The sequence below is a fragment of the Podarcis filfolensis genome (genome assembly GCF_964270895.1).
Source record: "Podarcis filfolensis genome assembly, chromosome: 1".
Taxonomy (NCBI): domain Eukaryota; kingdom Metazoa; phylum Chordata; class Lepidosauria; order Squamata; family Lacertidae; genus Podarcis; species Podarcis filfolensis.
In genome coordinates, this window is record NC_139604.1 from 120,622,631 (window position 1) to 120,646,960 (window position 24,330).

The 24,330-nt window shown below is 43.1% G+C and overlaps 1 protein-coding gene across 1 annotated transcript in view; it reads left to right on the plus strand.

Annotated features, from left to right (window-relative positions):
* DYNC1H1 (dynein cytoplasmic 1 heavy chain 1) overlaps positions 1–24,330 on the plus strand; it is a 56,930-nt gene that overhangs the window by 22,909 nt on the left and 9,691 nt on the right. Inside the window, exons 24-63 of the mRNA XM_083607863.1 lie at positions 303–468; positions 1,366–1,554; positions 1,662–1,856; positions 1,985–2,267; positions 2,673–2,773; positions 3,107–3,266; positions 4,019–4,262; positions 4,505–4,688; positions 5,237–5,449; positions 5,770–6,008; positions 6,121–6,277; positions 6,701–6,928; positions 7,054–7,284; positions 7,435–7,575; positions 8,262–8,495; positions 8,988–9,194; positions 9,275–9,396; positions 9,746–9,911; positions 10,023–10,186; positions 11,385–11,514; positions 12,497–12,630; positions 12,963–13,077; positions 13,194–13,355; positions 13,609–13,823; positions 13,937–14,141; positions 14,262–14,435; positions 14,548–14,667; positions 14,784–14,904; positions 15,562–15,757; positions 16,405–16,522; positions 16,735–16,950; positions 17,646–17,858; positions 18,485–18,612; positions 19,331–19,484; positions 19,933–20,079; positions 20,174–20,324; positions 21,714–21,967; positions 22,100–22,234; positions 22,318–22,412; positions 23,697–23,871. Coding sequence (XP_083463989.1) covers positions 303–468; positions 1,366–1,554; positions 1,662–1,856; positions 1,985–2,267; positions 2,673–2,773; positions 3,107–3,266; positions 4,019–4,262; positions 4,505–4,688; positions 5,237–5,449; positions 5,770–6,008; positions 6,121–6,277; positions 6,701–6,928; positions 7,054–7,284; positions 7,435–7,575; positions 8,262–8,495; positions 8,988–9,194; positions 9,275–9,396; positions 9,746–9,911; positions 10,023–10,186; positions 11,385–11,514; positions 12,497–12,630; positions 12,963–13,077; positions 13,194–13,355; positions 13,609–13,823; positions 13,937–14,141; positions 14,262–14,435; positions 14,548–14,667; positions 14,784–14,904; positions 15,562–15,757; positions 16,405–16,522; positions 16,735–16,950; positions 17,646–17,858; positions 18,485–18,612; positions 19,331–19,484; positions 19,933–20,079; positions 20,174–20,324; positions 21,714–21,967; positions 22,100–22,234; positions 22,318–22,412; positions 23,697–23,871 — 6,982 coding nt within the window. The remainder of the gene's footprint in view (positions 1–302; positions 469–1,365; positions 1,555–1,661; positions 1,857–1,984; positions 2,268–2,672; positions 2,774–3,106; positions 3,267–4,018; positions 4,263–4,504; positions 4,689–5,236; positions 5,450–5,769; positions 6,009–6,120; positions 6,278–6,700; positions 6,929–7,053; positions 7,285–7,434; positions 7,576–8,261; positions 8,496–8,987; positions 9,195–9,274; positions 9,397–9,745; positions 9,912–10,022; positions 10,187–11,384; positions 11,515–12,496; positions 12,631–12,962; positions 13,078–13,193; positions 13,356–13,608; positions 13,824–13,936; positions 14,142–14,261; positions 14,436–14,547; positions 14,668–14,783; positions 14,905–15,561; positions 15,758–16,404; positions 16,523–16,734; positions 16,951–17,645; positions 17,859–18,484; positions 18,613–19,330; positions 19,485–19,932; positions 20,080–20,173; positions 20,325–21,713; positions 21,968–22,099; positions 22,235–22,317; positions 22,413–23,696; positions 23,872–24,330) is intronic.

Here is a 24,330-nt window from a genome sequence, read left to right on the forward strand (position 1 = left end):
CTTCTCCCTTCCTCTGCTGCATCCCAGTGGAGTGGGAGCTCCCAGGTAACACTTGTGGGAGGGAGAAGCCTGATAGAACTGGCTTCTCAGCATAGCTGATGGCTGCCCTGTTTCCCTTCCCTCCCTCTACTGCAGCCTAATGGAACAGCTCCTGTCAGCTGACAAATGTAGTCTTCTGTTGCTTCACTTGACAGTCCACATAGAAAAATCCTGGGTTTATTGAGGGTACTAGATGCTTGTCACTTTGCATTTCGCCGTATCCCTTTTTGTCCATTAAAATGACAAGCTTTCTTTTTTTTTAGGTTCTACTTTGTTGGCGATGAAGACTTGCTCGAAATCATAGGGAACAGCAAGAACGTAGCTAAACTGCAGAAGCACTTCAAGAAGATGTTTGCTGGAGTGTCGAGCATCATCCTTAACGAGGACAGCTCCATTGTTCTGGGAATATCTTCACGCGAGGGAGAGGAGGTACAGTGAAGGGATAACTCACTCTTTAAAACAGGTGGGGAACCTTCAAACAACCAAGCCATCAGGAGCAAGCTACGCCCACCTGCCCTACACCTGACAACAGGTGAAGGGCATGTAAAGGCAGGGCTTGGCAGGATCCACCAATTGGCTTACCAAGAGCCTAAGCATCAGCTGGTTGTCAGGTACTTGGAAAGTGCTCTTCAAGGGGCTTCCTTTGGAAAGAACAAAAGGCTCTGTTCTTACAAGTACTTATTTTCTCCAAAGGTCAGCAGGTTTGGAGTTACTGTATATCAGCTGATAGGTGGTAACTCCAAACCATTTGAATCAGCTCTGTGTTCAAGTGTCCCGTAGGAAGCTTGGTCACACCACCAATCCCTGCAGAAAGAAGGTTTAAAACAAGTTACTTCTTGTCAGCTGAATTCCAAGTCTCTGGTGCTTCAAAGCACCACACAGGGCTATTTGCAAGCTCTGCACGTCGCTGTGAAGTCCTCACATGTGGCAGATCTTCTCTCTCCCTGTGATGAATTTGACAAATGTGCAGACTGTTGCATCTGGCTTGAGAGCCAGTGTGGTGTAGTGGTTAAGAGCGGTAGTCTCGTAATCTGGGAAACCGGGTTCGCGTCTCCCCTCCTCCACATGCAGCTGCTGGGTGACCTTGGGCCAGTCACACTTCTTGAAGTCTCTCAGCCCCACTCACCTCACAGAGTGTTTGTTGTGGGGGAGGAAGGGAAAGGAGCATGTTAGCCACTTTGAGACTCCTTAAAGGGAGTGAAAGGCGGGATATCAAATCCAAACTCTTCTTCTTCCTCTTCATCTGGCCCACCAGCTAGAAAGATTCCTCATCCTAGCTTTTATGAAAAGAAAAACACACTTAAACTTGATTTTCCCCCCCTTCAGGTGTTGTTCAAAACTCCCGTTTCAATCACGGAGCATCCCAAGATCAACGAGTGGCTCACACTTGTTGAGAAAGAAATGAGAGTCACGCTTGCCAAGCTGCTTGCCGAGTCTGTCACGGAAGTCGAAATCTTTGGCAAAGCAACCTCTATTGATCCAGCTACCTACATCTCCTGGATTGACAAATACCAGGTATAGGTTTGTTCTCTTCAGCCTTCAGAAAATACATTGTGCTTTTTGGGGAAGGGAAGGGAGACATCTGGCAAAAGCCAATGCCTATTTTTGTTTTAATGCTCTAGGCCCAGCTTGTTGTCCTGTCAGCCCAGATTGCCTGGTCAGAAAACGTGGAGTCTGCTTTGAGTGGCATGGGCGGGGGCGGTGACAGCAGCCCTCTGCAGTCTGTGCTGACCAATGTTGAGGTCACCCTGAATGTGCTTGCAGACTCTGTGCTGATGGAGCAGCCACCTCTCCGCAGAAGGAAGTTGGAACACCTGGTAAGCCGCAGCCTTCGTTATGCTCTCTAGACGCCCCATCTCCAATTGCTTTTAAACATGATGGTGTTTCATGAAATAGTTGTTTTGATACTTTGCATTCTGAATTTCACCTTTTCTTTTTTCAAAAGATCACTGAGCTGGTCCACCAAAGGGATGTCACGCGATCACTGATTAAAAGCAGAATTGACAACTCCAAATCCTTTGATTGGCTGAGCCAGATGAGGTTCTACTTTGACCCTAAACAGACAGACGTGTTGCAGCAACTGTCCATCCAGATGGCCAATGCCAAGTTCAACTATGGCTTTGAATACCTTGGCGTTCAGGATAAACTGGTGCAGACTCCTCTTACTGATCGATGCTACCTGACAATGACCCAAGCTTTGGAAGCCAGGCTGGGAGGTTCTCCATTTGGTAGGTTACTGTTTTCTGTACGCCCATTTCTCGAAAACTTTCTTAACGCTGGAAACAAAAAATTGTGTGTTCAGGTAGCAAAGCAATTTTAATAGCTGCACAGATAATTTAGTCTTATCTAAAAGGATCTCGGGGTTTGCTTTGAGACATATAATACAGCAGTCTTGCTGAAACTAAACACATCTACTTAATTACGGGATAGAAGATCCCCTGCGAGTCCTTTGTACAATGCCTTAGGGTTCTAGTTTGGTATCGAACTGGAATTCGAATTGCATCCTCCAAAGACTGAGGGTTATAAGAAAATTGTATGGCTATAAAGTGGTAACAATTGTTGGGCATGGCTATTATTTGGAAGTGATGGTTAAGGTGACATGAAACATGTCTCTTTTTTTATTTAATGGACAGGGCCTGCTGGAACCGGTAAAACAGAATCCGTTAAGGCTCTTGGTCACCAGCTTGGACGCTTTGTTCTCGTGTTCAACTGCGATGAAACATTTGACTTCCAGGTATGGTGGTTTCAACTATCATTATGCTACCTTGGAATACTGATCATAAATTCTGCAAGTTTCAAGTGTCTGTGTCTCCCGTACAGGGAAGCTATAGCTGGTTTCATTGGGCAGTCCCGTATTCTGAAGCAAGAGAAGGAGCACTTCTATGATTCTGTGTCTGTACAAAAGATTGGTACCATATAGGATGCCCTGCCCAATAATAGCAATTTCTGCCTCTCTAAAACTTAAGGGAAAATCCAACCCCGTTTTACAACTGTTCAGTCTACTATTCTGCCATATAATACTCCACAGCTTCTCAGTGTTCATTAACCTTCCCCATCCTTTTTTCAGGCAATGGGACGCATCTTTGTGGGTCTTTGCCAAGTGGGCGCGTGGGGCTGCTTTGACGAATTCAACAGACTTGAGGAGCGAATGCTTTCTGCCGTTTCCCAGCAGGTCCAGTGCATCCAAGAAGCCTTGCGAGAGCACTCAAATCCAAACTTGGAGAAAAGTATGTTTGATGCACATGCCCTGCAGCTAATTATTCATGTGTGGTATCTAACAGGATACAACTCCTGAAACAAACTCTGGGGGCCCCCCGACCAATTAACATCTCTCTTAAAATTGGACATTATAAACACGGGTTCTATCACTGTGCTATATTTTTGCTAGTCCACTGTCACAGTGGCAACAGCCTCACATGCTCAGGGTGAGACAAGCACTAGAGTCAGGCAGGCAAGTGGGTGGGGATGGGGCAGAGGAGTGAGCAAAGCAATAGGGGTGGTGGGCCAGTGAGCTGGGCTTAGGGAAGTGGGGCAGGTCAGCTGAGAGAGGTGGGGTGGTGGGTTGAGTGAGAGGGGTGGCACAGGTGAGCTGCAAAGGTTTGATGAGTAAGGGGATGGGCTATGGGGAGCAGGTGCTTGGACAAAGAGTAGGGGGAAAGGAGGGGACTTTGGAGAGGAGGGAGCTTGGAGACCTAAGCAAGCAAGAGTCATCAGCCCCTAGTATTTCAATATAAGTGGCTTTTATTGGGAGAAGGTATGGAATCCACAAAGAACAGAAGTCTGAGTAATTCATGCTTCCCTGTCTTTCCCTAAAGACTAGGGTGGTTTATGTTTCTGTGTCGCTTCTCTGAGAATTCTTTACCTCTTTGGGCTTTGGAAGTCTAATTGCTAGCCTTGCTGACTTCCTTTCATGTGTGCATGCATACGCAAGTTGATTTGGTTAAGAACAGCAAACTGAACGACCAACGCTTGCTTCCAGCTTCCACCACCATTACCTGTGAGTTGCTGAACAAACAAGTGAAAGTGAGCGCAGACATGGCAATTTTCATCACAATGAACCCTGGCTATGCCGGTAGATCAAATCTCCCAGACAACTTGAAGAAACTGTTCCGGAGCTTGGCCATGACAAAACCTGACCGTCAGCTGATTGCCCAAGTCATGCTGTATTCCCAGGGATTTCGGACAGCAGAAGTGCTTGCCAACAAGATTGTCCCATTCTTCAAGTAAGAAACACTGCTGGTAGTAGAAGCACATAGCATGATTTGTTCTTAGAGCTGTGTGAATTCAGCATTAACTGGCCCAACCTGCTGCCAGCACTGTTATATTTCTGAAACTTAATCGTCAATTATTTTGATGCGTCTGACTGTGCTTAGATCATTTCTCAGGCAACCGTAGTATAACTTGCAAAAGCATCCAGCTCCAAGCCAACTTCAGCATTAATCGGTTGGTGTCTTTGGCTCCTTAGGTTATGTGATGAGCAGCTCTCCTCTCAAAGCCATTATGACTTTGGCTTGAGAGCTCTGAAGAGCGTCCTGATCAGTGCTGGCAACGTGAAGAGAGAGAGGATTCAGAGAATAAAACGGGAGAAGGAGGAGCGTGGGGAAGTGGTTGATGAAGGAGAAATTGCTGAGAACTTGCCAGAACAAGAGGTATAGCCTGGGTTTACATGTGACAGAACGAATGTATAGTTACATACACAGATGCTTGGAGACTATGGACGCACAAAAGGAGTATGGTGTTAAATTGATTGTTTTCTTGCACCCTGTATTCAAGCCTATCCTGCCTCTTGCTGCTGTAGATGTTGCTTTAGCTGGCTACCATGTTGCTTTAGCTGCTGTTCATCATGAAGGTGAACAAACTTCATGTCCTCTCCATAGTATAGAATCTAAAAATCTAAAGGAAAATTCAGTAATTGACATTGCATCATTCACAAAGCTTTTATTTCTGTACATTTTATCTAGCATGTAGATCTTATTTGTGCTTCTATTTTGCATTTTTAACTTGCGAACCACCCTGAGATTTTTGGATGAAGGGTGGTATATAAAGTTAGTAAATAACAATAATAATAATAATTAAAAAGTATTTCTGATGTAGGATCTCAATTTTGATATTGTACCCAGAAGTATCACTTGAGTATTTTCATGATGCTTCTCACACAAGTTAATAAGCAAGTTGGTTTTTTTGTTCTTCTGTGTAGATCCTGATCCAGAGTGTCTGTGAAACAATGGTACCCAAACTGGTTGCAGAAGACATCCCATTGCTTTTCAGTCTCTTGTCCGATGTGTTCCCTGGCATTCAGTATCACCGTGGAGAAATGACTGCCCTGAGGGAAGAGCTTAAGAAGGTCTGTCAGGAAATGTACCTGACGTACGGCGATGGGGAGGACATTGGCAGCATGTGGGTTGAAAAGGTACGTTGCATCAGCGCTCACTGCCAACAAATAGCACAAAGTTATGTGAGATCTGGCCACAAACAGTCTTCTAGAAATCTAAGCAAGATAATTATACCTTTCTTGTATTTATGTGTCATCTCTCCACCAACATGGAACCCAAGGTGGTATACATGTGGTTTGCCAGGTGTCCCCCACCCAAGCAATGAGCAAACCCAGACTTGCTTAGCTTCAACAAAGTGATGGCCTTCCTTGTTTTTGGACCATGACAGTTGGACCCACCCAAAGCATTCTACATTAAGATGTTCCTCATTCAACACTTTGATTTTTCTCCTCCATAGGTTCTTCAGCTCTACCAAATTACCCAGATCAATCACGGTTTGATGATGGTGGGCCCATCTGGAAGTGGAAAGACCATGGCTTGGAGAGTTCTTCTGAAAGCACTGGAGAGGCTGGAGGGTGTGGAAGGTGTTGCCCACATCATCGATCCCAAAGCCATCAGCAAAGACCATCTCTATGGCACTCTCGATCCCAACACCAGAGAGTGGACAGATGGACTGTTCACGCATGTCTTGAGAAAGTGAGTGTGTGCTATAAGTAAAGGTGTGAGCTAGAAATTTCTCCCTGGTGTAGGAAGAACTTGGGCTGGCTGGACGTTCTCTCACATGGCCCTACATTATTCCCTTGTCTAGGATAATAGATAACGTGAGAGGCGAACTACAGAAGCGGCAGTGGATCATCTTTGATGGAGATGTTGATCCTGAGTGGGTTGAGAATTTGAACTCTGTTCTGGATGACAACAAGCTGCTGACACTGCCAAATGGAGAACGTCTGAGCCTTCCACCAAACGTAAGGCTAGCTACTTTTTTTCCCAAATAAGAAAATAAATCTGCTTGGACAATATAGCCGGATTGGCAAAATTTCTGGTAATTTTGAGATGCTTGTGTCAGCCAGGAAATTCATTTTAAGGTGTTTCCAGCAGACACAGTTTGTTACTCCCTGGTTTTGTCATGTTGGGCTTTGCCAGTTAGATAATCCCATTAGATTATGAGGAACTGCCTTACTTAAAGGGCTGGCTATAAAATATTACTTGAGGTTTAACTTGTACCATTCTGATTGCAATGCTGTCTTAATGCTCCCAGTGGCCTCTTAACAGGGCATGGGCCAAGGTTAGTCGAAGGAGAAAACTCTTAGAAGTTAGACACAGCTGTGTCCTCAGATAATTTTGAGGCCGGCACTGGTTTCTAAGCCATCTTTCTGCTTTTTCCATAGGTGCGCATCATGTTTGAAGTTCAAGATCTGAAGTATGCTACTCTGGCCACAGTGTCAAGGTGTGGCATGGTTTGGTTCAGTGAAGATGTTCTAAGCACTGACATGATTTTCAACAACTTCCTGGCCAGACTGAGGAGCATCCCTCTGGATGAAGGTGAAGAGGAAGCTCAGCGTAGGAGAAAGGGCAAGGAAGATGAAGGAGAGGAAGCAGCTTCCCCAATGTTGCAGGTATAGTTCAAGAGTATATAACATGAAAGATTGCAATACCACCTTGCTGTGGGCACGCAAATTATTATACGAGTAGTTCAGCTCTATTTTGCCCGATAATGGTTGACGAAATGCTGTTTCAACAGATTCAGAGAGATGCAGCAACAATTATGCAGCCATACTTCACATCAAATGGGCTGGTGACGAAGGCACTCGAGCATGCTTTCAAGCTGGAGCACATCATGGACCTCACACGCTTGCGCTGTCTTGGCTCCCTCTTCTCCATGCTGCACCAGGCTTGCCGCAATGTAGCACAGTACAATGCCAACCATCCAGACTTCCCTATGCAGATAGATCAGCTGGAACGCTACATTCAGGTAATTCCCATAGCTAAGTAAATAAAAAAGAGGAAACTGTCAAGCTGCCAGCCTTGTTAATTAATCTTGCTGTTAGTTTTCATGTGGCTCTCTTGTGTGGGATTCCCTTTTTTTCTGCACTTTTACTGATCAGTTTCTGAACTTTCTCAGCGATTCCTCGTGTATGCGATTCTGTGGTCCCTTTGCGGAGACAGCCGTCTGAAGATGAGAGCCGAGCTGGGTGAATACATCAGGAGAATCACAACTGTGCCACTGCCTTCTGCACCAAATATACCTATCATTGATTACGAGGTAAAAAATAAACCTTTCCATTTTCTAAATGCCAGGCTTAATGTAATTACTTATTGATGCTATTTGCACAAAACTTAATTAATACAACAAAATAGATGATTTGATAGCCTTCTTCCAAAGACTTAGCAGCAGCATATTTATTCAGTGCACTTACATTTTGGACGTGCGCTTAACTAAACAAATTTCTTGGTGATTAGAATCTAAGGCTGTCATCAGATTTAAAGACTGATCCTTGAGCCTTGTTGATCTGGTTGGTTTTTAATTCATACACTTGTATATCAGAATAAATAAGTTCAAAAGAAAAGCATACTTTGCTTTTAGATGGTATACTCAGGTATTTTAGAGTCATTTTCCACCACTCACTCAGAAGTGTATTAGCTGCTGTCTGTAATGAGTTTCTTTGTTAAAATCTTTTATAAAGTGTTCTTAATTTGCTGTCAGCTTAGTGGAGACACTTCAGGTTTTTTTTAATTCCAGCGAACAAAAGCAGAGCCAACATAAATATATAGAAGCCAGTAGTACCAACAATATATACACAAACTTATTTTAAATGCTTTTGATCAGCTTAATTTTGCAATTAATGTTAAACCTTGAAGTAGCTGCTTTAAACAACACCAAGTTGTTGCTTTGGCAGCAATAGAAGCAGATAATACCGGATACTTAATTTTCTTTCTCTCCCTCCATAGGTCTCAATTACTGGCGAGTGGATTCCCTGGCAGTCAAAGGTCCCGCAGATTGAAGTCGAGACTCACAAAGTGGCAGCTCCTGATGTTGTGGTGCCAACCTTAGACACCGTCCGCCATGAAGCATTGTTGTATACTTGGCTTGCGGAGCACAAACCCCTAGTACTGTGTGGGCCGCCAGGTTCTGGAAAGACCATGACTCTCTTCAGTGCACTCAGGGCTTTGCCTGACATGGAGGTAAAGAGTTCTTTGTGTGTGACCTTCTCCCATTCCGAACATTCTGAATGAGTAACCACATTTGCAGGCTTTAAAATGCCACTGAGCTGCAGAAGATCAGAATAATTTATTCATCTTCCACGGTTAATTAAATCTCTCTGCACAACAATGCAATAAGCAGAACGAGCGAGGAGGCACTCATTCCTCTCTATTTTTGCCAAGCCGTTGTGTAGATAGTTCATTACTGCCTCTGAGCCAGAATGGTTTGTTAGTTTAAGAACTTTAGATACCACTTTTCAAGTTTACAAAAAGCAGTTAAAACAAATTCAGCTAACCTGGCATGCTAGCAGAAGAGCACGATGTTGACTTCCTCCCATAGAAACATTAGCAGCATTCATAAAGAACAAAGGAAGGCGAGCAACAAAACTTTAAAAGCTGTCACCAGTCGGCAGTGTTTATGCCTCTTGGATCTTGCCGCATATTCCTTTTCTGATCACATCCTTGCATTTTTAGGTGGTTGGTCTGAATTTCTCCAGTGCTACAACTCCAGAGCTGCTCCTGAAAACCTTTGATCACTACTGTGAATACAGGCGTACGCCTAACGGTGTGGTGTTGGCTCCTGTCCAGCTAGGAAAGTGGCTGGTGCTCTTCTGTGACGAAATCAACTTGCCGGATATGGATAAATACGGCACACAGAGAGTAATATCCTTCATCAGACAGGTGAGTATAAGTCAAATTAAAGAACTCAACTTTTTTGTCGTAGTTAAATGCCGTTGTAACCGCCTCTCTCAAATCCTCAGATGGTGGAACATGGAGGTTTCTACCGCACATCTGACCAGACATGGGTGAAACTGGAGCGAATTCAGTTTGTTGGAGCGTGTAACCCGCCTACAGATCCTGGAAGAAAGCCTCTTTCACATAGGTAATGTGTCCACATTGCTGTTGATAAGTTGCTGGAGCTTTAAGGATCAAACCTGCAGTCCACATTCATATTAATGTGCTTTACTAAGAAGTAGGATTCAGCCTTTCAAATGCTCTATTAATGCTTTGGCTGCTGGAATGTAGAACTTCAGAGTCTTTTTGTTGTTGCAGTAGGCTTTGCACGCTAGTTCTGACACCTTGAACGTGGCCTGGCATCTCAATAGCAGCCAGTGCTGTGCTTTCAGGAGCAGTGAAAGCTTTCAGGATCTGTTTTTACCATATCTAGACCCATGTATTTAGCCTAATAGCTGAGGTGCTACAGAACTCACCTCTCCTGTATGCCTTTCTAGATTTCTGCGCCATGTTCCTGTTGTGTACGTGGACTATCCTGGCCCAGCTTCCCTCACTCAGATCTACGGCACTTTCAATCGTGCTATGTTGAGGCTCATTCCATCTCTCCGCACGTATGCAGAACCTCTCACTGCAGCCATGGTTGAGTTCTACACAATGTCTCAGGTAACTGGAATGATAAAGCTCTTTGCAGCTTTTTTATCCAATGTCTAGAGCGAGCGGTTAAAAAATACTTCCCTGGTTACTATGGATAACTCCTTATCCTGTTACTTCCAGGAAAGGTTTACTCAAGACACACAGCCACACTACATCTATTCACCCCGTGAAATGACTCGATGGGTGAGAGGGATCTTCGAAGCTCTGAGACCGCTGGAAACGTTGCCTGTCGAAGGGCTCATTAGAATTTGGGCGCATGAAGCCCTGCGTCTCTTCCAAGACAGGTAAAGTGTGAAATCATAGAATTGCAGAGTTGAAGGGACACTGAGGGTCATTTAGTTCAACCCCCTGCAATGCAGGATTGCACAGCTGTCCCATAGGGGGATCGAACCTGCAAACTTGACATTATCTGCACCATGCTGTCTCCAACTGAGATCACAGTATACTTTTTAAAACTCCTTTTTGGTAGGAGGCAGGGTACACAGTCTCTTTCCCAACCCCAATTTTATGCTCTCAACAACCCATGAGCGAGGCTGAAACACAGTGGCTGCTCCGTGGTCACCCAGTGAGCTTCATGGCTGATTAGGGATTTCAATTCTGGCCTCCCAGTTCCTAGTCCAACACTAGGCACTGCACCTCACTGGAATAAAGTGTGACTGCACACTTGGTAGTATAATACCGTAGTCCACAAGCATTCAGGCTGCAAAGAATTCCTCTTGTGTGTTCAGACTGGAGCAAGTCGTTCCAATATGTTTTTCTTAATTAACACAACACAGTTTACTGTACTGTAAATAAGCCCTTTCTAGTAAATGCACATGTTTTTGATGAAATAGAAGGATGCACATTACCATAAATTCAGTTTGCCATTTGTTCACCAGTAGCTGGCATCTCTAGGTAGGGTAGGAAAGACTGAGAGATGTACCAGTTGTCTAACTTAGTATAAGGTAGCTTCTTAGATCCCTGGGGTTTGGCTTTTTTGGCTTTTTGTTGGGGGTGGAAAGTTAGTGGAAGTATTTATTGGTCCTGTTTCAGTATCACTGCTATGGGCCATTTTTCCACCCAAATCTTAGTGCAGGAAAAAATGGACAGCTAACTGGGGGGAAAGTGTATTTAAAACATGTTTAGATACCTCTTGAGATTTGTGAGCAAATTTCAAGTTAACTGAGCACTACTTTTCACACCTCATAATTTGAACTCTGGGCATATGATGTAAATGCCAGTGTCAAGGTTCAAAAGATGAGACAAACTCAGAGGGAAATTGCTTAGTTATAGGAATATTCAGAACATGAATTACTTGCCAGTGATGTCCCTGAATCTTAGACCGTTGCAAGTGATATGCAACCATTACGTTTCACTAGTAGTTGGGAGAAGTGCATTTCACACTTTTGAAACAGTATTAACGCCAAAGCTTATCTATCATGAAGTCTTAACTTCAAGCTGTTAATGTGCTTTCTAATACTAATGGTTGCTCCTTTTATCTAGGCTTGTGGAAGATGAGGAGAGACGGTGGACTGATGAAAACATTGACATGGTAGCTCTGAAGCACTTCCCCAACATAGACAAAGAGAAAGCAATGGCCAGGCCCATTCTGTACAGCAATTGGCTATCCAAGGTATAAGCTCTGCTGGTTACTTAAACTTTAATACATTGATACATTGCTTTAGTTCGTGGTTATATGGAAGTGTGCTGCATTTAATTTTTTCTGCTTTTTCGGTTGATGGAGAAAGCCTATGACATTAAAACTTCTCCTTTAATCAGTTGCAAGTTGTATTATCATGACTTAATCATTGGTAGCAGATGTTGACTTGGTTTGAATAATATTTCTTCTAATAATTTAGAGCATAATTACATTTGGTGTGTTTACATCGGAAGTTACAGTCTTGACCTCGCTTTAAAAACTTCCTTGGTTATCAGGGCACAGCTATCCTTTTGAGGATGAGCACCTCTCAATTTCCCCCCGGTGTAACGAACCGTAGCTACTATCTGTTTTAGTGTGAGATTCATGCAAGAATTGAGCTACCTGGGATTTTGAGTGTCTCTTAAAATGTAATTAGGTGCACATTTTATCCATATTTCCTTCAGGCAGAATGTTTGCCTGTATGGGAATTGAGTTGTCCCCTTGTCCAACTCACATACATTTCGCCTCTTCTGCTTCCCTTCTTGTAAAAATGAGTCTACGACTGCTGGCTACTTGGCCAGCAGCTGATGAAAAGTATGATCAGGGTTGGCACTAAGCACATTGCAGCAAACTGGGCACCTGGAGGCTGCATGTTGCATCCAGCCTATGTGCAAAATTCTCCCACGTGGCTGTCTTGATTCTTGCCCTTCAGCTGATGTTCTGCAAACTTCACTAGATTTTTTCAGGGATTACTTCTCATTCCCCATCTTGGGAAGACTCATTTGCCTGTTGCCCACCAGTTTCCTACTTGGGAAAAGCTTGGGGATTATTGTTAGTCAACTAATTGAGGTGGGTGGATAAGCTTCATGAATAGGCAATACTTTGTGCATCTTCAGATACTGTCATAAGCAAGGACAGCTCTAATGCTGATGCTTTATGGTTTGCAAGTATATAAGTTGTTTGCACTGTCTTTTAGGATTATATTCCAGTTAATCAAGAAGAGCTAAGAGACTACGTGAAAGCCAGACTGAAGGTTTTCTATGAAGAAGAACTTGACGTACCACTTGTCTTGTTCAATGAAGTTTTGGACCATGTGCTAAGAATTGACAGGTACACAACGCTTGTGTTCTAAACTTTTTTCCAGTTGCAGCACCTTGGCAAATACATTTCTAAACTAGTCTAGTATGTATTTAGAAAGGGGATACAGTTTTTTTATTTAGAAAGGGGATACAGTTTTTTTTTATCACATTGAGTGCTAAAGCAGGAACACAAAGAATACTGCCTACTATGTACCAGTAATGCATATGTATTTTTGTAGGCGATGGTTGTTTACCAGTTACTTCTACAACATTGAAAACAATATAATTTAACCCCTGAGTAAGCATGCATGGGATTGTCTGCTAGTCAGTACTTCATCTTCTAAGTCAAGACTCTCTTTTCAGAATCTTCCGTCAGCCTCAGGGACACTTACTTCTCATTGGTGTTAGTGGAGCAGGAAAAACTACTCTCTCGCGATTTGTGGCTTGGATGAATGGCTTAAGTGTCTACCAAATTAAGGTTGGTGTGCCCATTTCCCTAAACTGAAGGTCCAGCTTCTGTTTCTTGCAGCATTAAATCAAGCTTGGCAGGCTAGATAAAATCATAGATGTTTAATCTATAACGGATGTTCACAGGTGCATAGAAAGTACACTGGTGAAGACTTTGATGAAGATCTGAGAACAGTATTGAGACGATCTGGCTGCAAGAATGAGAAAATAGCATTCATTATGGATGAATCAAATGTACTTGATTCTGGATTCCTGGAGAGAATGAATACTCTGCTGGCCAATGGAGAGGTAACTTTACTAAAGGCTGGACTTGGGGGGGTGGGATCCGAACTGTGCCATCCAATCCTGTTTAAGAGATTCTGGATTACTGACAAGCTGCTATGCAGGCCCATAAAATTCTTGAACAAAACAATCTACTGCCCAAACTTAACAATTTTTTAGAGGCTCTTATTTCAGATTGTCATTGGATCCTCATCAATATTTGTCTCAACGCAAAATTCAGAGACCTGTCTGTAAATTAACGAGTCTCTCTTCCATTTAGGTTCCTGGCTTGTTTGAAGGGGACGAATATGCCACACTTATGACTCAGTGTAAGGAAGGAGCCCAGAAAGAGGGTTTGATGTTGGATTCGCATGAAGAACTATACAAATGGTTCACCAGCCAAGTCATTCGTAATCTCCATGTGGTCTTCACCATGAACCCATCTTCTGAGGGCTTGAAGGACAGAGCAGCTACATCTCCAGCCCTCTTCAACAGGTACACAACTGCTTATTTTCCATTACATCCATTACAGTGGTGTATGGGATAATTCAGATGAGCAGGATTATAAACTACGGTTAGTCTTCATAGCATGTCATCTTTTGCTTTAGGTGTGTCTTGAACTGGTTTGGAGACTGGTCGACAGAGGCACTTTATCAAGTTGGCAAAGAGTTCACCAGCAAAATGGACCTAGAAAAGCCAAACTACATTGTACCAGACTACATGCCAGTTGTCTATGACAAGCTGCCACAGCCACCATCACATAGGGAAGCCATCGTGAACAGTTGTGTGTTTGTTCACCAGACCCTTCATCAGGTTGGTTTGTCCTCCCACTTTTTGTGCAGCTTCTTGCAGTCCTCAAAGCATTTCCTGCTTCGAAGGATATTTTAAAATACGTACATCAGTTTTTAACACACTCTTTTCCCCTTCTGGCAGGCTAATGCTCGTCTAGCCAAACGTGGCGGCAGAACAATGGCCATCACTCCTCGTCATTATTTGGACTTCATCAACCACTATGCCAATTTGTTCAATGAGAAACGGAGTGAGCTGGAAGAGCAGCAGATGCATTTGAATGTTGGTCTTAGGAAGATCAAGGAAACGGTTGACCAGGTATGAGTCTTAAGGAAAGAGCATTGGAAGAAGGAAGAAACCATTCATGACAATCCTTGGAAGTTGTCTTGAAAAGAGTTCACTGTAATTGAGAATTTGCTGTCGGTTCTAGGTAGAAGAACTTCGCCGTGACTTGCGGATAAAAAGCCAGGAGCTGGAAGTCAAGAATGCAGCCGCTAATGATAAGCTAAAGAAGATGGTGAAAGATCAGCAAGAGGCAGAGAAGAAAAAGGTGAAGACCTTAAAGTCCTTTTTAGTGCATGTTGTCGCACCGAGTTGTGCCTCTTAACTCAGAGCAGATAGGGTAAGAACGGGGCTCTTGAAATGTCCTGTGTAACTTGCTTCCAGGTTATGAGCCAGGAAATCCAGGAGCAGTTGCATAAACAGCAAGAGGGCATTGCAGACAAGCAGATGAGCGTGAAGGAAGATCTGGATAAGGTGGAGCCTGCAGTCATCGAGGCTCAAAATGGTATGTGAAAGTCATCTGTTGGGCAGCTTTTCAGTGCATTCCAATATGCTGCGTGCAACAGGCACATTTTGCTCCATGCTTTCGAATATGCCCTTTACGGCTCCCCAAAAAAATCAGTGCATTTTGGCTTGTCAGCTTAATTCTTCTGGGTAATACTTTGATCAATAATCAGGTTCGGGCTCTGATTGATTAGAAGCACAAGTAGTGCAGCTTTCCAGAATGCCAGATCATGTTGCTAGATAATCCACATTGTATATGGATGTTGCTGTCTTTAAATAAAAGGCTTTGAGTACAAAAGCATTCTTTTAAAAACAAAACCAAGAAGTTCATCTGCCATGATAAAAAGTACCCAGTCTGGCTATGCCTTTGACAAAGGCTTTGCAGTTGCTTATCATAGTTTTGTGTGTTTTGAAATGGTGTTTCTGAAGGCTGAGAATCTGGGAAACATCCAGGTCCTTTTCCCTTGGCTTTAAAAAAACAGTGGGAGGTGTGCCTGGTAAATTGTGCCTTTCGTTTTTTAAATCAAGGTTGATTTTTGCTGAAGCTTAAGAATCTTTCACACCAATCCTCAAGATTTGCTAATCATCTTGCTCTTCACTGTTTTCTCCCAAATCACTATCTTTTCTCTCCTGGCTGATTGGGCTTGCTCCTTCCTAGCTGTTAAATCAATAAAGAAACAACATCTGGTGGAGGTCCGTTCTATGGCCAACCCTCCTGCTGCCGTGAAGCTGGCGTTGGAGTCGATCTGCCTGCTCTTGGGTGAAAGCACAACTGATTGGAAACAGATCCGTTCCATCATAATGCGGGAAAACTTCATCCCAACCATTGTAAACTTTTCTGCTGAGGAGATCAGGTGAATAATTGGCAGGTTTACAGTGGCTGCTGCAGGGAACAGAAATAAATGGTTCACGAAGACTCCTGCAACACTTATTGCATGTTGCAGATAAAAGGCATAAATTTTTAGGGCTCAATTTCTGCTTCAAATTATCAAATCTCATCTTGATTCAAGGAGAACATTCTCAGAAAGAAACTCTCCATTCAGTGGATTCCATTGTGGCCAAATCTCAGTCTTGGAACCAAATTTCTTTCTCCTATTCCCAGCAGCAGCCTTCAGTGTTTGTTTTTGCATGCTGAACCCTTTTTTCCCTCCCCTTAATAGCTGTGAGCTCTATAAAGAAGCAGCACCTTATTGAAGTAAGAGCTATGGGCAACCCACCTGCGGCAGTAAAACTGGCTTTAGAATCCATCTGTCTCCTGTTGGGTGAGGAGACGAATGACTGGAAAAAGATCAGGCCAGTTATTCTGAAAGATAATTTCATCACCAGCATTGTCAACTTTAATATTGAAGACATGAGGTATTTGTGTTCTATAGCTTTGCTTACCAAGGTGATGGGATAACTTGCAGGCTTGGCAATTGCATGCTGGATGGTAACACCACGCTTGTCCAGATACTTTCTCAAACTCTCTCTTTCTCTCCCCACCCCCACCCCCTTATTCCAGTGATGCAATACGGGAGAAGATGAAGAAGAACTACTTGTCAAATCCAAGTTACAATTATGAAATTGTGAACAGAGCGTCTTTGGCCTGTGGCCCTATGGTGAAATGGGCTATTGCACAGGTAACTTGTCTTGTGGTATTTAACTGGATTAGGATAAAATACTATAGAAGCTCAGTCATATTTTGAAGGTGGTTTCCTGCCTCTTGCTGTTTAGCTCAGCGGGTCACTGACAATCCCACAGTGGCTTTAAAAATAACAAAGCTTTAAAACCAGAACTGTTTAAGCGTCCCAGAACTGAGTGACCTGGTGTTATGTTCCCACCCACCCCCCAGCTGAACTATGCCGACATGTTGAAACGGGTAGAGCCCCTGAGAAACGAACTGCAGAAACTGGAAGATGATGCCAAAGACAACCAGCAGAAGGCCAACGAAGTAGAACAGATGATTAGAGACCTGGAGGCCAGCATTGCCCGCTACAAGGAAGAATATGCCGTGCTGATTTCCGAGGCTCAGGCCATTAAGGCGGATCTGGCTGCTGTGGAAGCAAAAGTGAGATAGCCATGAGTTTATCCTTGTTGCGCTTCCTTAGAAATGTGTCTGTGGTTTCCCACTTTTATCACGTCTCCTTAAGGGCTTACATTATAGCTGCAACCTTGAGTGGTCTAGCTGAGGGAAGCAAAAAGATAATAGAATGTGTGCTTCTAAGCATTCTACACAATTTCCTTGTTAGTGCTCTTTGTTCAGGCATGAATTTAAAATCCAAAGTTCATTTGTATATTGAAGAGAGTTTACTTATTTTGCTTCTATATTTAATACCAATAGCATAGTTAGGTAATCTATAAATTTGTCCACGTTAATAAATGCAGTATAATTTATATAGTTTTAGAAGCTTAATTTAAAAATGTGTGTATCACTACTTCTGTGTCTTCTGTAATAATTCCTACAGCTGCCTAGTGCTGCATATATTCTAGGTTTTAAGGCTGCCTTTTAAGCCAAACTTGATAAGCAGACAATTTTGCTATGCTTCTTTGTTGATGCTAGCTGCATTTTCTAATAAAAAATAAAGTTGTGGTTATGCTCCCCTTTCCTCAGCCTCCTAGGTATTTGAAATGTGTGTTTCGTAATAGGATGCTGAAAACCTGGCCCTGTATCTGGTGCAATTACAAATTTCTCCGTGTTTTCAAAGGCAGGTAGTAATCTTCAATCCAGTTTTGGTTTAACTGAAGCAATGGTTTTACTTGCAGGTAAACCGCAGTACGGCTCTCTTGAAGAGTTTGTCTGCAGAGCGTGAAAGATGGGAGAAAACAAGTGAAACCTTCAAAAACCAGATGTCCACCATTGCAGGAGACTGCTTGCTCTCAGGAGCCTTCATCGCTTATGCTGGTTACTTTGACCAACAGATGCGTCAGAACCTGTTCACAACATGGTCTCATCACTTGCAACAAGCAAATATTCAGGTAAAAAACTGTTCATAGGTCATAAAGACAGCTGCTATTTACTTGAAATAATTGGAGCATTTCACTTTATGGTACACCTTCCTCTTCCGTGAAGCTCAGAACAGCTTCTGCATGTTTCACACGTGGTCTCCCACCTGAGCAGCTTACAAAACCAGATACGCTCTGCAGAACCATCATGTCCCTTCAGGCCATTTTATTTTGTTCCCAGATGTCTGATGATTTTATAAGGTGGCCGATAATAAAGGGTGATGCAACATGGGTATTTTAGGATGGGATAGTTCAGTTGGTAGAGCATAAGACTTTTACCGTCAGGGTCGTGGGTTCAAGCCCCGGGTTAGACGAAAGATTCCTGCATTGCAGGTATTTGGACTAGGTGATCCTCAGGGTCCCTTCCAACTCTACAATTCTACGATTCGTCAACACTATTGCCATCACCTCCTTTGACTTCAAGCTCTGCCCCCACTTTGCCATAAATGGCAGTGAGTGAATATGGTCTGCAGCCAAGAGAATGCCAATGTTTGTGGGAGCCCAAAGCCATAAGTAGCACAAAGACAACTGATTGCTTCACCTAGTCACAAAAGTTTGTCAGTTCTTGGCTATGAAACACAATGGTCCTTTCCCTACAGTTCCGTACAGACATTGCTAGGACGGAATACCTGTCCAACGCAGATGAACGCCTTCGCTGGCAAGCAAGTTCCCTACCTGCAGATGACCTGTGCACAGAAAATGCCATCATGCTCAAGCGATTTAACCGGTATTGTTGCTTTTCTTTTAATTAATTTTGTGCATACCAATGGCTTCTTCAGGCCAGAAAAGCTTTCCAGTGGAAGTACCATTTCAACCTTTCTGATGTGATCATTTCTGTCCAGGCTTTCTTTAGTGATTATGAGTGTTTTGGAATTGCCTGGGCTCTCGGCATTTAGATAAGAAGCCTTGTTAAAAGACAGGTGAAACCTGCTCATTCAACACATTGTGAGCACAGAGTTATTTGCCAGAGGATATTGTGAATGGCCGCTGGCACAGACAGCATGTGCTAGGAAAATTTTGTGGAGAAGTCTAGCATAGTCTTAAAATGAAAATTTCAAGTGGCGTCTGGCAAAACCACTGTTCGAAGAATTGCCATGCTAGATCAGAGCACTCTATAGTCAGAATGGAAATTTAGAAGCTCAAAAAGGTAATGTAACTTTGAGCCCAACTATTTCAATAGTAAAGACTGGACGATATACACATACATTACGTGCAACACTCACAATTTCTGAAGTAAAAATTATTCCAGGCCCCTATTTGGTATCTGCAGCATATCAAAATACAAACTAAAGGCTTTTCAAAATACTTGAAGGACACCTAGTATAGCCAATTGTAAACTTTTTATCTGTTCCATGAATCCATAAATTGAAAGTGCTTCTTCCGTTAATATATGTTGAACAAATCTCTTCCTCCTGGGCTCTCTGAATTTTAAATAACCTTTTTAGGTACCCCCTGATTATTGACCCCTCTGGGCAAGCTACAGAGTTCATCATGAATGAATATAAGGACCGTAAGATCACTCGTACCAGCTTTCTGGATGATGCTTTCAGGAAGAATTTGGAGAGCGCTTTGCGATTTGGTAATCCTCTGCTTGTCCAGGTTAGTTCTGTGCATATATTTTTTTTTATAACCAGCACAAGTTTCGAATGAGTTGTTGAAACAAATATTGTGTAACTTGAATAAAAGGGCTTCAGAAAAGCTGAAAGATGAGTACTCCACATAATATCAGAAAGACCACGATCAAGATCCAAGGAACTGTAACATTAGTTCCATGAGCCCAAGGGGATTTGGACTTAGCACTGTGTGGAAAACAGCTTTGGAAACTTGGGGAGAGACTCTTCAAAAGGCAGCTTGTAATACAGCATGGGAATTTGCGGTTCTAATTAAAACGAGAGATCTCAATGGGTTTAAACTCTTGGGTGTGCCTAAAAGCAACTTTTGGAGTCCCAGCCTATATCTGGATTGCTTTTTAGAACCAACTCCAGAGTTGAAGGGAAGTACAATTCTTAATACTTAAATTATTTCCCCTATCTGAATGCTTGCCCAGGATGTGGAGAGCTATGACCCTGTGCTGAACCCTGTGCTGAACCGTGAAGTCCGTAGAACTGGAGGCCGAGTTCTTATTACCCTGGGAGATCAGGATATTGATTTGTCTCCATCGTTCGTCATTTTCCTCTCCACCAGAGATCCAACGGTAAGCAAGAAACTTGATTTATCTGACCATCAGTTGGTGGGAGTGGAAGGGAAAGGAGATTCAATGTAAAAGGTGACTATGCTCTGTTCGGTAGGTTGAGTTTCCACCAGATCTCTGCTCCCGCGTGACGTTCGTCAACTTCACAGTAACTCGCAGCAGCTTACAGAGCCAGTGTCTGAATGAAGTATTGAAAGCTGAAAGGCCAGATGTGGATGAGAAGCGCTCTGATCTCCTCAAACTTCAAGGTACAGTATTGGCAGGAATTGAATCCCAGACGGGACTTACTACTGTCAGTGGGCCTTAAAACAAACTAGAGATACTTGCAGAATCTCCCTCTGCTGCATTCTGACCCAGATTGTATAGTTCTGCACACACACAGGTATGTTCAGTGCTTTTTTTTCTGGGGGTATGCAGGGGTATGCATACCCCTAAACATTTTGTGAATCTTAAGTTTTGCCTCATTGAGGGGCGGTATTTCAATACGAGTAGGAAAATAAGAGTACCCCTAAACCTTTTTTTATAGAAAAAAAGCACTGGGTATGTTCACTAGAATGTCAGAATCCCATTCTTTCACGGGTGCATTTTCCAGCATCTTTCAAATTGAGGGAGATTTCTGTTACTTTATTTTTAATGTTTTCAAGCCAATGACACAAAGGACTCTGCTATACAGTTGCAAACAGAACGTTTTAAGTGCATTACAGTCATACCATGGGTTACGAACGCTGCGGGTTGCGCATTTTCGGGTTGCGGACCGCGCCAAACCCAGAAGTACTGGAATGGGTTACTTCCGGGTTTCGGTGCATGCGCAAAATGACGCAAAATCACACGCGTGCGCAGACGCAGCGCTGTGGCTTGAGAACATGCCTCCTGCAAGGATCACATTCCCAACCCAAGGTATGACTGTATACAAATGTGACACTAGATGGTGAGTTTATGGCAAATTCAATATAAAACGTTTTATTAAAAAAGCATTTCCACAGCGTTTTTTATGTGTCTAGAGTCCACCCAATGAGTTGAATTAGAAAATGAAGTGCCTCATCACTGGCATATATTAAACGTTTATTTGTAATTGTACAAATATTTGAATAAAAACATGGCTTTTATAATCTTAAAAACCTAGAATTGCAGGATGTGGGGGTTACTCTGCAACCTCTTCAATTTCATTCAAGGGCCCAAGAGTGAGGGACTTTACATTTTTAAATAGTCTTGTGAGGGCAATCTGTTACCAACCTTCTGAAATCTGATTGATTGGAACCCAAGGGATATCGGCTTGGATCCAGTGGTGGCCGCTGAATTCTTCAGGCTTCCCCATTCCACTCTGGCCTGCCTCATGCTATTCCAGGGGGTTCCTCAACCTTCAAAACAACTTGCCAGGGGCACAGGGAGCTGCAGTGAGTGGAAGGAGCCAGGAAAACCCCCATTTTGCAGGTGACTCTGGGTCTGACCTGTCATTTTCATAACAACTGTGGAAGTGAAACTGATGGATTCTGTTCACCCTTAAGCCTAATTAAATTAAGGACTGTGCTGATGTTGCTCTGTGGCTGAAAACAATTTCCGGGGGACGTTGCAGAGTTCTTGGATTCTCGTGGTGTATAGCTCGAACTGTCCTCAAGGCTTTTTTCCTCTACCCAAAGGTGAATTCCAGCTGCGTCTGCGGCAGTTAGAGAAGTCGCTTCTCCAAGCCCTCAATGAAGTGAAGGGTCGGATCTTGGATGACGACACCATCATTACCACACTGGAGAACCTCAAGAAAGAGGCGGCTGAGGTCACCAGGAAAGTTGAAGAAACCGATATTGTCATGCAGGAGGTGGAGACTGTGTCTCAGCAGTATCTCCCACTTTCTACTGCCTGTAGCAGCATCTATTTCACAATGGAGTCACTAAAACAGGTACAAAAGCACGACTGCCTTGCCTTGCCGCCTTCTACCTGTTAGCCATGTTTGTTGCACAACATGATAAGATGCACAGGTACAGAAGCGGCTTGTTTTTGCTGCTGTGTGACTGTGTTATTCCCTCTTTAGATACACTTCTTGTACCAGTACTCCCTCCAGTTTTTCCTGGATATCTATCACAATGTCTTGTACGAGAACCCGAATCTGAAGGGGATAACAGACCATACCCAGCGTCTTTCCATCATCACAAAGGATCTCTTCCAGGTTCGGAAAAGCCATATCAAGTTAAAACAGTTCCATGTTATCAGTAGGAGATGAAACTAACCTTTCTCGTTTTGCACTGATAGGTTGCTTTCAACAGAGTCGCACGTGGCATGCTGCATCAGGATCACATAACCTTCGCTATGCTGTTGGCAAGAATAAAACTGAAAGGCACCATTGGGTAAGCATACAATTCTCGCTTTTTCAATAGGTGGCCCAATCTTCAGTCTCTTACAAATGTAGGCTGTGTAGTGGCAGTTCTTTAAAAGTAAGGCATACCCTGAACTTTTGCAAAGGTGGCATTTGTAAAATCAATACAGCCTAATAAACCACAAAGAAAGTTTTCAAAAAGGTAAGTCAATAAAATCAAGAAAAATTCATAACCCTACTTTAAAACATACAAAAATTAAAATACTAAAACAGATTAAAATTACCTCCACTTTCTGGGTAGGCCTGGAATGTTTTTAGCAGGTGCTGAAAATATCAATAGTCAGGGAGTTCCAAAGTCCAGGTGCCGCTGCATTAAACTATCAAGTTCTTACAAATGTGGAATGAGTATTAAGTGGCAGTTCTAGTAGTGCCGAGCCGCCGATCATAGCGGTCAAATGGGCCCATGTGGGGTAAGGTGATCTTGTGGGTAAACAGTTTCCACGTTGTTGTTCTTTGTATATATATAAAAAATTGTTTTTCATTTTGACAAAGTAATAATAATAATAATAATAATAATAATAATGAGCACCCCACCCTGAGACCATTCCATTGTAACTATCCAACTTTCCAAAATTTCAACACCTCTTGCGATGGTTTGACCCTTTTCTGTTTTAACAGTACAAATTCTACAAACACCCTTCCATATCTCCTCCAAATCATTTCTTCTGCATATTCCCCATCTTACCTTAATAGCACATGTCAATTTATCATTAACAGCTATATCCCACACCTCTTTGTACCATTCTTCATTTTATATTCTGCTTGCCCCTTCCACTTCCTAGCTATAACAACTTGTGCAGCTGTCAATAAATTTGTGAGCAAGTCCTTCATAGCCTGTGTACCTTCCACCTCATCGTAAATTGATAATAATGCTACCTCTGGACTTTCGGTCAGCTTTACCCCAGTGATTTCTGTTAAACACCCTTTGCCAAAAAAATTGTACATATTTATACCTACACCACATGTGAACATAATTCTCCATTTCCTGGCATCCCCTCCAACAGAACACTGAATATTCCTTGTTTATTTGATTTAATCTGACTGGTGTTAAATACCATCTCCAAATTAATTTATAATAATTAATTTTTATCCTTATAGATAACATTTTCAAAGTGCGTCTCTCCCATATTTTTCCCCAACTTTGACTATTTACCTGCTCCCATGGTCTTGAAGGCTGAAAATACTACTGCTTTTGTCCATGAGCACAAATAGTGAATTGTTCTCTAACGAGCTCTTCCTTTGTTGCCAATTGCAGGGAGCCTACCTATGATGCAGAATTCCAGCATTTCTTGAGAGGGAAGGAAATAGTTCTCAGCAGCACACCTCTCCCCAAGATCAGTGGCCTGACTGTGGAGCAACTGGAAGCCATGATGAGGTTGAGTTGCCTTCCTGCCTTTAAGGATCTGGTTTCCAAAGTCAAAGCTGATGATGTGAGTACTGTCGTCAAACAAAGCTGCCAAACTGAAATTAAAAATGAATTGCTGGTGCAATGGGAGAGGGCCTTATTGATACCGAAGCCTTGACATTATCTTTATTGGGAACCCTTAACACGTGGCAGGGATGCGGGTGGCGCTGTGGTCTAAACCACAGAGCCTAGGGCTTGCCGATCGGAAGGTCGGCGGTTCGAATCCCCGCGACGGGGTGAGCTCCCGTTGCTCAGTCCCTGCTCCTGCCAACCTAGCAGTTCAAAAGCACGTCAAAATGCAAGTAGATAAATAGGTACCACTCCAGCAGGAAGGTAAACGGCATTTCCATGCGCTGCTCTGGTTCGCCAGAAGCGGCTTAGTCATGCTGGCCACATGACCCGGAAGCTGTACGCCGGCTCCCTCGGCCAATAAAGCGAGATGAGTGCTGCAACCCCAGAGTCAGCCACGACTGGACCTAACGGT